We start from the raw sequence: 15,708 nt of genomic DNA on the forward strand, positions 1-15,708 counted from the left end.
AGCGTGACTCACTGTTCACCGTCTGTTCCAACCCCCATGCCTTTAATAGTGGTGCCCCCACACCCTCCGCCTTCCATGAACCATCCCACCTCTCCGGCCATTTTTTTCTACAGTAGGCCCAACACAATGTCCAAAAGACAAAAACCACCCCCTCGTACTCCCCAGCCCACCCCCGTGTCACGTCTGACCTCGGGCTATATTTCAACCATCCTCTCCTCCAACACCTCGGCTGACTGATAGGCTCTGAGAGGGAGGGGAAAGGATGTGGGGTTAAATTTAGAACCTGTATCCAAAAAAAAAGTCTGTTCGCTCTCCTCACATCTGTGCTGCACCCTGTCACCCCGTAAATCTAAGAATGAATCCGAGAGGATGGTTGAGAATGAGAGATCCCCAGTTTTGTTTTGTCTGTTGGCAGGGATGAGTGTGTTTCCCCCTGATGACTGACTTAAAGCGCACGTTTTCAGAGTGGGAGGTGGGCTTCCCAGGGGGGGTCCAAACAGTGTCAGGGGAGGCTCAGGGAATGGAAGTGAAACAATATTACATTAGTTATTAGTACATTATCAAAAGGAGATCACATAGAATAGTCTACATGCGTGTGATCTGATTGAAGAGACGGCTCACAGATACAGTATTTGGGGAATCTTTTTTTATGTATTTCCCACTTTACCAGAGTCAGAAACTAATAAATGCCTTTGGGCGGTGTTTTTTATGTGTTTAGTGTAGTCTGAAGTTATGTAAAACAGCAATATTAGAATATCTTGGCTATATGAGATATAATAGCATCATGATCCCATAGACATCCAGGAAGTAAGCAACTATATTAAGTCATGTGATTTCCAAGCTTTGTCTGAGCGGAATCCCACTGCTGTCATAATGAAATCTTTCCACAGGTGCAGATCTATTAAGGAGTCCAGGTTCATTTTGGTTCATTTTTGATGCATATGCATTATTATTTGTCTGTTTAAAACCTCTTAAACTGTCCTTTAACTGTCCTTACACCACGTGCATGATATCCTTTTTTCGAGCAGAAACTCAGCAGCTCATCTCAAGTCTGACTCATCATTTCATCAATTAAGGGGATAGTTCACCCCAAAAATGAATATTCAGTCATTATCTACTCACCCTCATGCTGATTGAGGGTCAGGTTTATTTTGTTAGTCCGCAAAACTCTGCTGGAATTTTTCAGGAAACAAATGTTCTGGAATCTCCAAAACAATGGAAGTGAATGGTGACCAGTTTTTAAACGTGACAAACAACTGGAAAAAAAAAAACAACTAAAATATGTCCATGCTGCTCGTCTGGCATAATCCAAGTCTCATAAAGCCCCAACGTGCCGTCACAACACGCACACCCTGTTCCGACAGTGTGCATGTGCATGTGAACGTGGCTCCAAGCTCTACAGTGAAGATTCAGGCTAAAAATGTATAAATAACATTTTTTTTACTCAATTTGGCATGTTTGGGCTTTAGGAGTCTTGGATTACTCCTGACTAGCAGTATGGAGGCATTTTGTGTTTTTATTCTGTTGTTTTATATGTTTGAAAATTGGTCACCATTCACGTCCATTGTTTGGGAGATTCTGCAGTGCTGTTTTCCTGTGAAACTCCTGCCAGAAACCCAAAATACGAGCAAATAACAAAGGCTGCATATACAAAATTACAAGTAATCAATAACAATCACTCGAAATATTATCGTAGAACAGTTCAAGGTCAAACAAAATATTGATTCAGCAGAACAAAACAGAAAAATGTGAGAAATAAATAAATGTAAAGTTATTTTATTTCAACTTGTTTTTGTGCCTTTTCTTCTGCACTAGAACTCCATATACAGTGATATTGCCATACTTACTATGCTATACTATACTGTACTATAATTATGCTGTTTGCTTTTTTTAAGAGTTACGTTTGTTGCTTTTGGAACCTCTTGAACCTTATGAATAATTAGTTTATCTTGTAGATATAATGATTCATCTACTGCATGAGATATGTATTTTCTATTCTATTCTATTCTATTCTATTCTATTCTATTCTATTCTATTCAAGGCCATCCCTCCTCATCGTCTCACCTGTTAGTTATGGGTATCAGCGTGACCATTGAGGGGAGCTGTTGGCTCTTGGGACACCAGCTGCTGCAGTATTTTTATATTTACACACTGCACTTTTTTTTTTTTTTTTAAAGCAAGTTATCACTCCTTTGTAGTGCAGTCTTTCTGTATTATGTTATTTATCATGAGTTCATTTTATTTGAGATTTTAAATGTTTTTAAATTCTATTTTATTGAACCAAATTTCATCTGTAAACATGGTTTTGAAATGTTTTGAAACAAACAGTCCTGCACAAAACTGCACAACTCTCTAATTTAAATTTAAATAAGATCTTGTACATATTTTAGTAATATTTTAATGTATTTTATTGTAAACCTTTGATGCCCTTTATTAACTTGGAGTACTTGTTTTCATCTGTCTTTGTACTTCTCTATTTTCCATGTCTCTTCACTGTTTTGCGCCACATTCCGGAGGCAAATTCCTCATGTGAGGTAAGTCTTTACAGGCTTAAGCTATTTAATAAACTCAATGCTAAGAGATACCTGTAAATTCCCAATGTGTGACTTTAGGACTGGTTTCACCCTCTGCGAGTGGAGAGCTGGTGCCTGCAGTGTGTCAGGATGCAAAGGCAGACGTATGTAAGAAGTGGTTGACAGGACACTTCACCCGCCTTCCCTGCATTAACCTCATAGCTCCTCATAGTCTCATTGTCGCCTGTTATCTGCATAGCTGTAGTGAAAGGCGAGAGACCTCAACTGAAAACCTAAAACTATACAAAGTTTATCTCCTCTTCTTCTTTGTGTTATACCTCTGGTGTGAGATGTGATCAGTTAAAAGTTACAGTACACATACATTTAAGAACAATTTATTTTTTTTACAAGCAATTTTACATACAGAGTTTCACGTATTTTCTAAAAAACATTTCTTGTAATGTAAATAATCATGATAATGATCGTATCATTTGACACTAATGACTTCTTTGTGCCTCCTTGCTGTTTTAAATATTAGGTTGCAATGTTGATATATACAAACAGTAGTATTTCGCACATTTAAAAGAGAACTTAAGCATGTCCAGAGAGAGTCAAACACAGTAGGAAGAAAGAAGGCTTGGGCCTATTGTGAAGTTTCAAACCATAAACTTTCTGAGGACAAACACATATAACATGTCTTGAAACAAAATCTGGGCTTTGAAATTGAAAATGCTGAAAAACAACAAAAAGGAAAAAAAAAAAGAAAAGAAAATCGAAAGAAAATATGCACTGATATGTGTGTGCACACACATTTAAACATTTATATAGAGTTTCTCAGTGACCCAGGGTCTAAGATATATGACATGTAGCTGCATCATCCATGTCTCTCTGTCCCCTTTTGCCCATTGACTGTACAATACCAATTATAGTTAAAGCAACAGTTTGACATTTTGGGAAGTACACTTATTTACTTCCATGCCATGATTTCGATGATAAGATTGATTCCACTCCCAGATCTATAAAGTTAAAAAGTTAGAACCTGTGTCTGCATGTGTACTGAAAACCTCACAGTGACAACAAGACTCCAGGAAGTCAGAAATAATCCAGCAGATTGCCACCTGGAAAACCACAAACTTGTTGTTTGTTTTTTGTACAAATTAAAGAATTGACATAATACATTTATTAGTGAGCTTTAGAAGTGCTGGAAGACCATTTTGTTGCTTTTTGAAAGATCCTTAATGCTAAGCTTAATGCTAAGCCAAGATAACCTGCTGCTGGCTTTAGCTTGGTATTTACTGTACTGAGTAGTATTTTCTCATCTTGGTAAAGCCGATGTGCCCTTCCCAAAATGTTTGATTGATGTTGGATGATTTTTTTTTCTGAACATCAAATAAAAACATAAAATGCTTAATCTACCAAGATCTGGAAATGTGAACCAATGTTTGGATGGGTTCTTTGTATGCATTAACATGTTGAATATATAAAACTTGGGATGAAGTATTCAAATTGTGGCCATTTTAATAAAACTTTGTCACCCACTACACAGCGTATGGTATAAAGGTTTTTTTATGCTTCCTATTTGCACACCTGTAATACTCATGCATTTGTGTCTTTCTCTTGCTGGGGCCAACTGCTTTAATGTATTAGGTACATCTAACTAAAACTAATGCAGTCTAACACAACAGTACTGCAATAAATTCAGCCTTCATGAAGTTCAATTTCTTTTTAAACAGTTTCTTGAGAGGTGTTCATTAAACTTCCTGTTCATGTTGGATGATGAAGTTTGTGGTGCTATTGAACTGCATTGTATTATACAGAGAAATACCTGTCAACCATCCTGTTTTTCCCAAGATTCTCCCATATTTTACTTTTTTCTCCCACTATCCTCCCATTTACATTTTCCCTATAAATCCTGCTGCAAAGCTACACTCAAACTAGCAAGGTGTTGGCGATCAGAGCAGAGGGATTTAAGTTAATCAGTGAAGTTTCTTTTGGCAGTAAATGTACAGTTTGTCCATGAATAAACTCTGCAGAAAAAAGGTCAAGAAATTCCAGTGTCTTTCTTCCCAGCTGCTGGGGAAAAAAAGTCAAAATTATGAGGTAAAAAGTTCTAATTATGAGATAAAAAGTTGAAATATGAGATATACGTTGCATGAGACGTGTTAGTGGTCTAAATGTAAGCGGTGTGTGGGCATTGGTTGGAGTGGTGGGAATGAAAATTCCGCTTTTTTCAAATCCCAATATTGACAGGTATGTAGAGATGTGTTGTCTGTATGTCGAATAAATGTATGGCAACTGGAGTGTATTTGACCTAATGGTTTAAAGTGTGATGGTTTTTGTACTCCTGTGATTTTCTTCATAGTTTTACTGCTGTTGCTATGTTTCTATTAGATGTGTATGTGTACACACATCATCACATGACCATCACATGACTTGCAGTTCCAACTTTGGCCACCACATTGAAGTTGCTGCTTGGGAGTGTGCAGGGTTTGGAGGGCAGGTTTTTACATCTCTCAGGGCCAATCTGAGACAACTGAAGGGGCCAAAAGTTAAAAAAGGACATACTTATGACAGGTTACACATTCTCACAAAGTCATGTTCAGACAGACAAGTCAAACTGAGATGTCTATGATATTTCTTCTCTACATTAGATGAGGCTTACAAAGAGGTCCCCAGCAGAAAGAGTCTTTAAGGATTTTGTCTCTTGTGTCATACTTTCATGCTGCATTAGCTTGCACCGTCAAAGGATTGATCCCACTGAACAGTAGTAATGAGGCTATTCACAAAATGCTATTTACCAGATCAGCAAGTTTGATTAAGCATCTAACACCAGAAACTGCACCTTCACTGTCAACACCTGTTTTTGACATTTCAGCATCCCTCCTGCCTACACATATGATTTTCTCTCCAGATGACTCTTCCCCAGCACCTCATCACTGAACTGGTACGTCAGCTTCTTCTTTATCTTTTTCACCTCTCCAGTTTTGCCATAGTTGCGCAACGCACGGGCCATCTTCTGGTAGGTCATTTTTTTGCGGTTTCCTTTCTGGATTCCCCAGCGATGTGCGAGAGCCTCCTTGTGTTTGGATGAAAACTGGAATGTCCCTTTGTCTCTGTCCACCCACCAGATACTGTCCTTCATGTCGCCGTTTCTTAAAAGGTCCAACAGGAACTGGTACAAACGGATCTTCTTTTTATTGCCTTTTGGAAACAGAGAGTTGCAACATTAGTTATTTAAAACTGATGTGCACTTTATTACTCTCTCTCTCATTCAAACCAGCATAAAACCCCATTTATAGAACAGTGACTCTGCAAATGGTTCAAAACATTTTTGATAGTTTCGACCATATAAGGCAACACATCATTTATAAATCAGAGATGTCAGACATGAGGCAAATTAGCAAGAAAAAAACATTAAGTAACTTTACAGGACAGTGCAATGACTATATTAATAAAGTCTCTAAAAATGTAAGAAATATTGGCATATGTAATGATCCATGAGTCATTTGCCCACTGTAGTCATGGTGCCACATCATTAACGTAGTTTATCACATTTTGGTGGCTTTCTTAATCAATGCAGCAAACTGACCCTTTCCTAAGTCCCACCCTTTTTGCTCTGGTCTCCAATAACAGTTGAACAAACTTTGTACCTCGGTCACCTTTCTCTTTTTCCTGTAAAACCAACATATAGGGTCGTATGTCAAGTTAGCTAAAGTTATTAAAACGGTAGCTACAGCCTGCTAATGATTAATGCACGTTAACTAGCAAGTTAGCTAACATTTTGTTAACATTTAAGCCCCAGTAACATCTTTTAATTATCTTCAAAACTTGTTTTTCATTTCAACATAGACGAGCCTTCCACATAGAATATCTAAGTATGGGAAAGTTGACTGAGGTACAAAGCTTGTTCAACTGTCATTGGAGCACAGAGTGAAAAGGAGTCGAGTGTTTGAGTATACATATCAAAAACAAAATGAATGGCATTATACATATACCTCATAGCAACAACAATCCTATCATCATCATAACTGTTGTTCTAAAACAAGCTAGTCAATGCAGAGCCTCCCAGATGAGCAACAGTGACTGTTAGACATTAATGCTTGAAGACTTTGCAGAGACCTGCTGTGTTGGACATAACACCTGTTCAACAAACAAAGTGCTGAGTGGCACATTTATGCAGGAGATCATGGTTAAAGCAGACAGGGCAGACCAATAGATGAGCCTAATCAGAGCGCTCAAGATTTATGCCACCTTGTACACCTGCTTCATTATTTCCACAATCCAATGTAAAAAATCCTGCCTTGGAAACCAAGAGCCACTTTATCTTTTTGTGAGCCTACTTCCGTTGAAGATGCATGACCGGCAGTGCAGTTGTGCAACTGACTAACTCATCTCAAAAGCGCATCTTAAATTGTCAGCAGAACACAAAGCTGACATGACTCAATGCCTCCAAGACAACACTGACCTTTCATCGAGAGGGGCTCATTCTTACATGTGAGTGGAAAGCCTTAATGGCTCACACACTCACACACTAAAAACCACCAAAGCAACTGCAAACATCTTAAGATTCAAGACTCTAAAGCCGGTCCAGTGACTTAGCACTTCTAGATATACCATGACCTGGATGACTGAGAGTCTTCACATTACCAGCACAGTTGGTGCGTCTTAAAGTATCAGTGTTAACAGCTTGGTGTAGTATGAAATGATCTGTAAATATGGGTCCTTACTCAGATCTCCTTGTGTGACGTAAGGGACTCGATCTCTCAGACACTCCTCATCAGACACCTCCAGTGGGGGACTTCGTCCTCCATGCTCCTCATCATCAGAGCTGCGCTGGGACATGTGTGTTGGATACACAGGCCGGGGGAAGAACGGTACCTACAACACAGGAGCGAAAGTCTTAAATGGAAACATTTGCAATGATTTAGTCTTGCATAGCCAGATCTATCTGCACGGTGCTCCCAATCACAATGTGTCTGACAGTGTTAAGCTCAGGGTGCAGTGATGGTGCCCCTGCAAAATAGTGTCCATGGGGGCATGTTTTGGTGGAATATTCGCATGTGAGGAGGTGAACCCTGGCATTAAAATGATGCCCCAGCCATACAGCTACAGCGCAGTGGTCCATCAACCTGGCTGACTCTTTCTGTGCTGGAAGCTGTCAGTGAACACAGTGAGACTGGGACTGAACAGTGCCTCCAAGACACCAGGAAAACAGTACAACAGTGGTTTTCTTGCAGGGCTTGGCTGCTGGTATCCCAGGGCTTAATCAACTAACTTAGCATTAGTTGCACCGCTAATTGAGCTAACAGAGGTAGCGGTTAGGTACTTCAGCAACAAGTAAAGCTATCAGGAAGCTCAGGAAAGCATCAAGAAACTCTTTAAGTGACCTTGGTATTGTACTGCCTGTCGGTCTTGGAGGATTTGTTCGGTCTCAGTCTGGCTGTGTTCACTAGGAGGCTGCTGAGCCCAGATCCATTGCTCACTAACAGCAACTAAGTTAGCAGATACTCTGAACCAGAGTTGAGGCTGAGCAGCTGGAGGACATCAGAGGAAAAGCCAGAAAATATTAAGGAGGAAATATGTATTATTTAAATTATTTTCTCTGTTTCCTGTCCTTGACTACATTTACTTCTCAGCTAAAATTACTTTTTCTTATAGGTGATTTTCCATATAAAATATGATCACTTAAAATTAGCTACACGGCGATCAAGTAATTCTTACATGTTAAAACATCACTGATAATGACCCAGTCATATAGAAATATAATACTTCTGTTCTTGTACCTTACTTGTAATGGTGTAACATAATTGTAATGGAGTATTTTTAACAAATATCTTTCAAAGCATTTTTATTTTCTTGGCATGCATTGCGTGGCCAGACATGTTTGAGCCACCAGAGCCAAAGAACGGTGACAGGACATTTTTATTTCTTTCTACTGTGTCTTGTTTTTGGAACTGAAGTGAACTGAAGTGAACTGAGGTGATCTGCTGGGCTGATTTGGACTAAGAGAACTGCTGAAGGAATGTTTGTAACAGACCATCAGGGAGGATCAGGCAGTGGTCCACCCAGGTCCACCCAAAAACTCCTGAACAAAGAAATCATGAACAGTCTACTGGTCTAACTCCAGAATTTAGCACTACATTTTTTTCAGCAAGCATGTTTCAAAATGTATAATGTTTTTATAAGAAAAACTCCCCTTTTCCTTCACAGGGACTTAAACTATTTTATGAGCATTTTAAACTACAGTTTCAGATAGATTATGTTGTTACTGATACATTCTACTGTGCCTGTCGTCAGACACTTTCTGCAGAGATATCTTCTCACTGTAAGTGAAAGAATAAGGCAGCATGTCTCTCTGCATGAGCTGTGATGTGTGGACGCTGCTATAGCTGTATATGCCTGGGTGGGCAACACTTGACATCCTTTGCAAGAAACAGACCACAGTGGTGGAAACCTTTATGTGAATTCATCACATGAAGAGTGGTTTTTCAGAATGTATTCTCATGCCACGTTTCAATTGATGCATTAACACCTTTTCTTTTCACTTGCAAAAACGTTCTCCCAATGTTAAAAAAAAAAAAAAAAAAAAAGGTCAGGCCGTTTTTCAGAAGGGAAATTTCACTTGCTCACAAGTGAAAAACCATCATGTGATCTAAAAACACACATTGCTCTGTGGGTTCTTTGTCAAGGATACAAACAGCAAAAACATAAGCTGTAGAGCTGAAATGAAACATTTCTTTGTCTTTGTATTTATAAGCCTTTGTATTTATAAGCGAGTGCACCCCATCCTTTAAGAAACTGATGATAAATAACATTAAAAATGCATTTTATATATTGTAAATGGTATAATATCAATGATAAATGTATTATTCACAACAATAATCTTAATAAAATTGAGGTTCCCCACTGAGCAGTGCCAGATGCTCATAAGAAAATTATATGAAAAAAAGTTCATTTAGGTAAGAACACAAAGGTTCCCCAACATTACCCAACATTTGAAGTTGTTTAAAATATGCTTGTTTTTCAACCATGTAATGGAATGGAGTTTATATTGAGTACTTCTCAGCCCTTTACAGACAGTATATCACACCCTGAGTGAAATATTTCAATCCATCACACCTCTTTGGCGTCACCATTATGGTATAGGTGTTGGACAGTATATTTACTTATAGATTTACTTCTGTAAAAGTATTGCTGCATTAAAGAAAACAAGGGACACTTTAGATTTTGTTGCACCTCATATTCTGTTTTGGTCACTTATTCTTCCATGAAGTCAACAGATATATGACAAAAACTAAATATTTTTATGTATCACAGAAAAGAATAGCAAGACTTTTAAATTAAATGAATGTAAGACTGTTTATGAAATCACATGTTAAAACTTTAAGACTGATTTAAAAGCATCATTAGTCATTTATAAAGCCAGAAATACACTATTTTCTGGAAATCTACAGAAGATATTTATATTATGATAGGATCATAGATGGAAATTTAATTTCAAAAGTCTGTATGCATGTAAAACATTAAAGCAGATATGCATTTATATGGAGTGAAACAGTGGAACACTCTGGACAATGATTTAAAAAGTTGCTCAAATATTATTAAATTTAATAAAATTATAGAGAAAACAATAATGGGACTTTCATCGGCTGAATTTGAGCTTGTAGTGTTACATTACTATGTGATCTTTGTTATGTTATTATTACTAAAAGGGCAGGTAATATAAGATTTTTCCCCTTCCTGCTCCTTTTCTGAAATGTATGAGAGGTTTGTGTTTGAGTGTTTTATCTCTTTTTGTAAAATTGGTATAAAATACAGCCTAGCATGAGCGAAATTAGCCAAATTAGACTAAACTTAACTAAAAATACATGTATAAAGTGCACAAATTGTTCAGTGTAAAGTAAATAAATTTTTAAATTTATGCTCGTCTGCGCAAAGTGAGCCTGTGATGCTGAACCAATGACACATGAAAGTGAAGGGACTTGTTTAGACACACTGTATTTTAATGTTGTCCAAAACCAGAGATCTCTGTTCCAGTTCACTGGTTCACAACTGGAGGGCTGAAGCATGCAGTTGTGACACTGGGAGAACTTTGCCGAGCCTTCACACCCTATTCAAAGAACATATTCTTTTTAAACAGAAATAAAAAAAACAACAACAAAACACTAAAATGAAAGTTCTTTCTTGTAGCTCAAAGATTCACTTCCTGATTTTTGTCACAGGACCATAAAAGGTCTCCAACTACCCAAATGTCACTGATATAAAACCAAACTGCGAATTATGTTGAGTTAAAAGAATATTTGGGGTTTAATTGGATTATTGGACGTTATGCCAAGAGAAGTAAGTGTAGGTCATAAAGCCTGTCTGGCATTGTCCAACAGTGGCATTGACCAACAGTGGTCTCTTCCTTGTAATTATATTTCGAATAACTCAGCAACCAAAAATACTGAGAACACTATGTTCAGGAAAACCTCATTTCAGTCACAGTTACTGTCATCACTTCAACAATGAGTGATCACGTCATCATGCTAAAGCCCCTGACCAATAATACAGGGACCACATACGACCACCCTCAAAAACGATTTATAAAATGTTTAAATTTGGTCATTAATAAGGTTGTAAACACTTAATAAACCATTAACAAACAAGGTATATTTCACACATCATGTGGGCTCACTATTTGGCAAGATTCAGTTACTGTTCACTACTGATTAATCTAACTGATTACTGGTGATGGGTTTTAAATTCATGTATTTATATATATGATTGTAATTATAGCAGTAAGTCATTAATAATTGGTGATGTGTTACTTTACAATAAGGCTTCCTTTTGCCAATTAGAAATGTTAGTGACATGTAATAATGTCAGTAAGTTAGATTAATCAGTTGTCATCAATAACTGGATCTTGCCAATAATGAGCCCACATTAATGTATGAAAACTGTGTTATATCTTGTTTTCAGTTGTTAATTATTGATTTATAAACATGATAATATATTATACGCCATTTATAAAGGGTAATCACTCGTCAGTCGCACTTTATTTTACAGTACACTAATGTGCCATTACAAGCTGTACTTTGTATCGAATTAGACAAAAATTAGGAATATTATTTTTCATCAGCCAGTAAACACAGAGAGTTATACTCTTATAAGAACACACAGCTTTACCTTCATACAGACTTCACAGGGCTCTGAAAAAATTACCCATCCAGGCTGCAAGGGATGTGTGACATAGTGACTGTGTCACCTGATGTGGTTTGACTGGACTATAATTGACTTTTAATCAGTGACAAATGATTCAATAAAAAGGTGAAACTATATTTAAGTAAAGGCCAACAGTGTATTAGGAGTATAAAGTGGCATAAAAGTGTCTGAGTATAGTAGGCTAAAATTTGGGTCTAACATGGCATTATATGCAGTTTCTAATTACAACATGATTTAGGTCTGTGCTTAACTGTAATTAACTGCATACAGTGTCTAATGAAAAAAAGTAATTTACTGATTTGATACAAAATACAGATTGTTAGCTCTTATCAAGACAAAGCTGTGTTTGTTTAGTGTCTAATAAAAAAGTATTATTTCTAGTTACACCGCCACCAATAGCTTTAAGATTGCATTTCTTTATTTAAAAAAAGATGTTTACAACACACAACAACCATTTTTTTTAGTTTAGTCTTCTGTATTTCAATTAAACTTCCATTTATATCTAAATGCATGAAGTTCTTTGTTGTGTTCAGGTGCATCCATCTGTGTGTGTTGATAATGTCATGTCTTTTTATTTATATATTGTCAGGTGACAGAGGGACTTACTGGTTGTTGGTGTCTAACCACATCACACTTTGTCTACTGATCAATCAAATCACTCTTTAAATAGAGATTTGAGTTTGATTGCTTGGATGAGCAGGGCAGGGAAGAGTCTGCTGGATATAAATACTCACTTTTATTCTGTTGACTATGCAACATATTGTGATGAAAGATCATGAATGTATAATGGGATTTTGTGAGACCCATGAGGACGGGGTAGGTCAGGGTTAACGTGCAACCAAAAGTGCAGATATGCTTTGTGCAGCTACATCCTGATCAGTCTTAGCCATATTAGTAGGCTGCAGTGTGATTGAATGTTAAGTTATGAATCTATTAAGAGAAGGGGAAAAAGTAGTTTTCTTTAATTTGTATTATTATTTTCCCTTTTATTGTTTGCCTCTTTTGGTGTCCCTGTATGTTATATGATTGACAGAGTTTATTTGTTGATGTACACCTGCAAACCTCGTGAAAAACTTGATAAAAACTTGGTCAAAAAGGACTTACTGGTTGCTGCAACACATGTGGATGACCCCCGAGGTTTGGATCGAGCAGGTTTTCTGCATCGTATCGTATGGCCTCGTGTCCCCGTATGAGGCCTGGCGGGTGGAGAGCCTGCACACTCTGCAGCTCTGTGAAGTTGCTCTCTGGGAGGTTTTCAAACTCTACAGGGTGTACGTGAGGGTGAGGGTGGTAGTCCCAGTGGTCTAAAGAGACGAGGTGAGAAACAGCATAACGGCCACAGCTTTTTGTTGTGTCTTGTGATCACAAAAGATTAAAAAAAAAAAAAGACAGAAATGAACCCCAGCAGTATCAACTGGAACACACAGCTTCATACGAAACACTTTAACGTGTCTTTAGAATCATTCCATTCAGCAGAAATTCATGTTTTAACAGTTTGAAATGACTCATGAGAAAAGCTTGTGAATCTATGAAAATTCTTCCAAAACTACAAAGTCAAAGGCAAGTGGACCTGACAGCGAGCTGCTTACTCATAGTGCTTGAGTTTGCATAAACGGGGTGAAATGAGGAGAATAATAGAGAATTCAGCATGAAGCTCTTTCCTGTTTGTTGCCACACTTGCAGTGTCGCCACAGCCGTTGACTCTGAATTTGCACTCTTTCTGTTGTTTTTTTCCAGAACTTGTTTAAGAATTAAACAAGAAAATTAAGCAAATCAGTTCTCACGTTCAAGTTTTACATATTTTAAGTGTTACCACGGAAATTGGGATAGCCACAAAGGAGTTACAAGTGTTTCAATGGAAACTACTGCAAATATAAGTATTATTCTTAAAAATAATAAATCAAACCGAATAATGCAGTCATGTCATGCATCCAATCTGCTACTGTAAGATCATTCTTTTTGTATGGAGCCATATTTTTTTGTTTTTTAAGGTTATACATGAGAAATTTAGATACCAGACACCAGATATTTTTATCACAACGCCAACTGAAGCTTTCTCAGTGGGCTATAAGGTCAGGAAAAGTTTTTTTTTAACCCTGTTTAGGCTGTTTTGGTGCAATATTCAAAACAGTTGATTACAAGAGAAAGTAAAGCACCTCTCATGTATCAACAAAACCCCATGGGGCGAAAGTTGTTCTATGTCTGTAGCTCTAGCAGCCGAAAGAAATGGCATCTGTTTCCTGTGTTCCATACACGCTAATGCGGTGCGCTCCAGCTGCACACACTGCAGCCTTTTTATGAAGAATATAAAAAGTCAGTGTCACCGCATCAGGTCATGGTGATGAATTTGAAGATAAAAATGAGCAGAAGACTAGAATGTCAGTATTTTCTTTAAATGAAAAATTGAGAGGAAAACAAAATTCGTGACAGTGGATTAAGTTCACGTTGATAAATTTGGCCTTTTAAATGTATTTTATTTGTTTTATTTGTTTTTTTCTAATTTAGACATATAAATGAAATTGTAATTTAATAGAACATGTGGTGATTTAATTCAAAAGTTGTTCACATGAGACAAATAAGAATATTGAAGTAAAACTCACCTGCCTGGATATCTGCATCTAGGACATACGGATTATAATATTCTGCGATTTGATGTCTGTAGATCTCAGGATCGTACATTTCTTCTGAGTGCTGCAAGAGCAAATAAAACAGTTTCAGCCACAAAGTATCATGAGAGTAAAATCTTTTACTGGTTGGTGTTTTTGGTGCAGACAACATATAGTACATTATACATCTAGTTATACATCTAGTCCCCAAAAGGGAGCAATAAAACTCACTGATCAAATGTTCATATCATCGTATGTTCAAATGTGTAAATCAGGTGAGATATTAGTGATATTTTTGTTATAATGATGATTTTTTTTTCTTGGAACTGCTGTTATGAAACTTTCAAGAACTCTAGAGTTTCATTTTCATGTGTCCCGTAGTATAAAAGACTCTTACAGTTTGTGTCCTGTATTCAAATTGAAGTTGAACTCACATTAAGTCATCTAATTTGAAATAATACACATTGTACATCCTCTTGACTATTCAGTATCGATTTCTTTTTAACACTGCAACAAAAACAAACTACTCAAGGAGCTCTTTTTAAGTCTCTTTTTAGATTATAAAGTATAAAGTCCCTTGAGAGTTTAGATAAAAAATAAAATAAATGATACTTACAGGCGGGATGAGGTAGCTCTCCATTCTGTATGGATGCAACATGGAGACCTCTTCTCCAACGGACCGGCTCTCAGTCGCTTGGTTGGCAAAAACCCTCTTCTCAACCTTTCAAAACTTTTGCGGCACCATTGCACAATGTTTCAAAATTTCCTCTCACTCAACGAAAACCAAAAAATGTCTCTCCCTCTCTTATTGTATAGCAGCACACAGTTATGAACTTAGTTTCTCTCGCAGGCCTCCAGCTGTGTCAGATAAAATGAAATAAAACAAGGCCCTGCTGTTTGACTGTAAAATGAAAAAGGAACTTTTGACTTCTGTAAAATGTGGCTGTGGGTGGGAGCAATAGAGTGTGTCTGCTGAAGGTTCCTGGCCATTGATGATTTGTCAGGGGACACCATGAAACACACACATTTATCAAGGTCTATATACTGTCCCCTCCTCTCACAGCCAATCACCAGCGAGGGTTTTCCTCAGTTTCTACCCCCAAATAATCTGATAAACACAGGGTTTAATATTTTAACTTTTGTTGCTTTTTATTTTTTTATTTATTTTAAAAAATAATTTAAATGATTGCATGCTTTGGTCTTAATAGCAGTAGAGTTATCAAGTGAAAAATGTAGCTGTTGTCATACAGAACACAGTAAGTAGCATTTTTAATCACTTTATAAGCACGTAATTAATGTTTTATCACACACTGTATTGTATTTGTTGGCAGGTATAAGAAAATATTTAAGCATTTATTAATGCGTTTTTGCAGAGATGGTTTATA

At 37.2% G+C, this 15,708-nt stretch overlaps 1 protein-coding gene across 1 annotated transcript; it reads right to left on the bottom strand.

Annotated features, from left to right (window-relative positions):
• Nucleotides 1-5,379: 5,379 nt before the first annotated feature.
• spi1b (Spi-1 proto-oncogene b) lies at nt 5,380-15,317 on the bottom strand. Its single transcript, XM_084716186.1, has 5 exons — nt 14,940-15,317; nt 14,318-14,408; nt 12,822-13,021; nt 7,241-7,391; nt 5,380-5,714 (listed from the first exon to the last, which is right to left on the bottom strand). The coding sequence occupies exons 1-5, from the start codon at nt 14,979-14,981 to the stop codon at nt 5,401-5,403; spliced, it is 798 nt and encodes a 265-aa protein (XP_084572312.1). The 5' UTR covers nt 14,982-15,317; the 3' UTR covers nt 5,380-5,400.
• Between the last annotated feature and the right edge of the window lie 391 nt (nt 15,318-15,708).

This window comes from Lutjanus erythropterus, chromosome 1 (genome assembly GCF_056507025.1).
Source record: "Lutjanus erythropterus isolate fLutEry1 chromosome 1, fLutEry1.hap2, whole genome shotgun sequence".
Taxonomy (NCBI): domain Eukaryota; kingdom Metazoa; phylum Chordata; class Actinopteri; order Lutjaniformes; family Lutjanidae; genus Lutjanus; species Lutjanus erythropterus.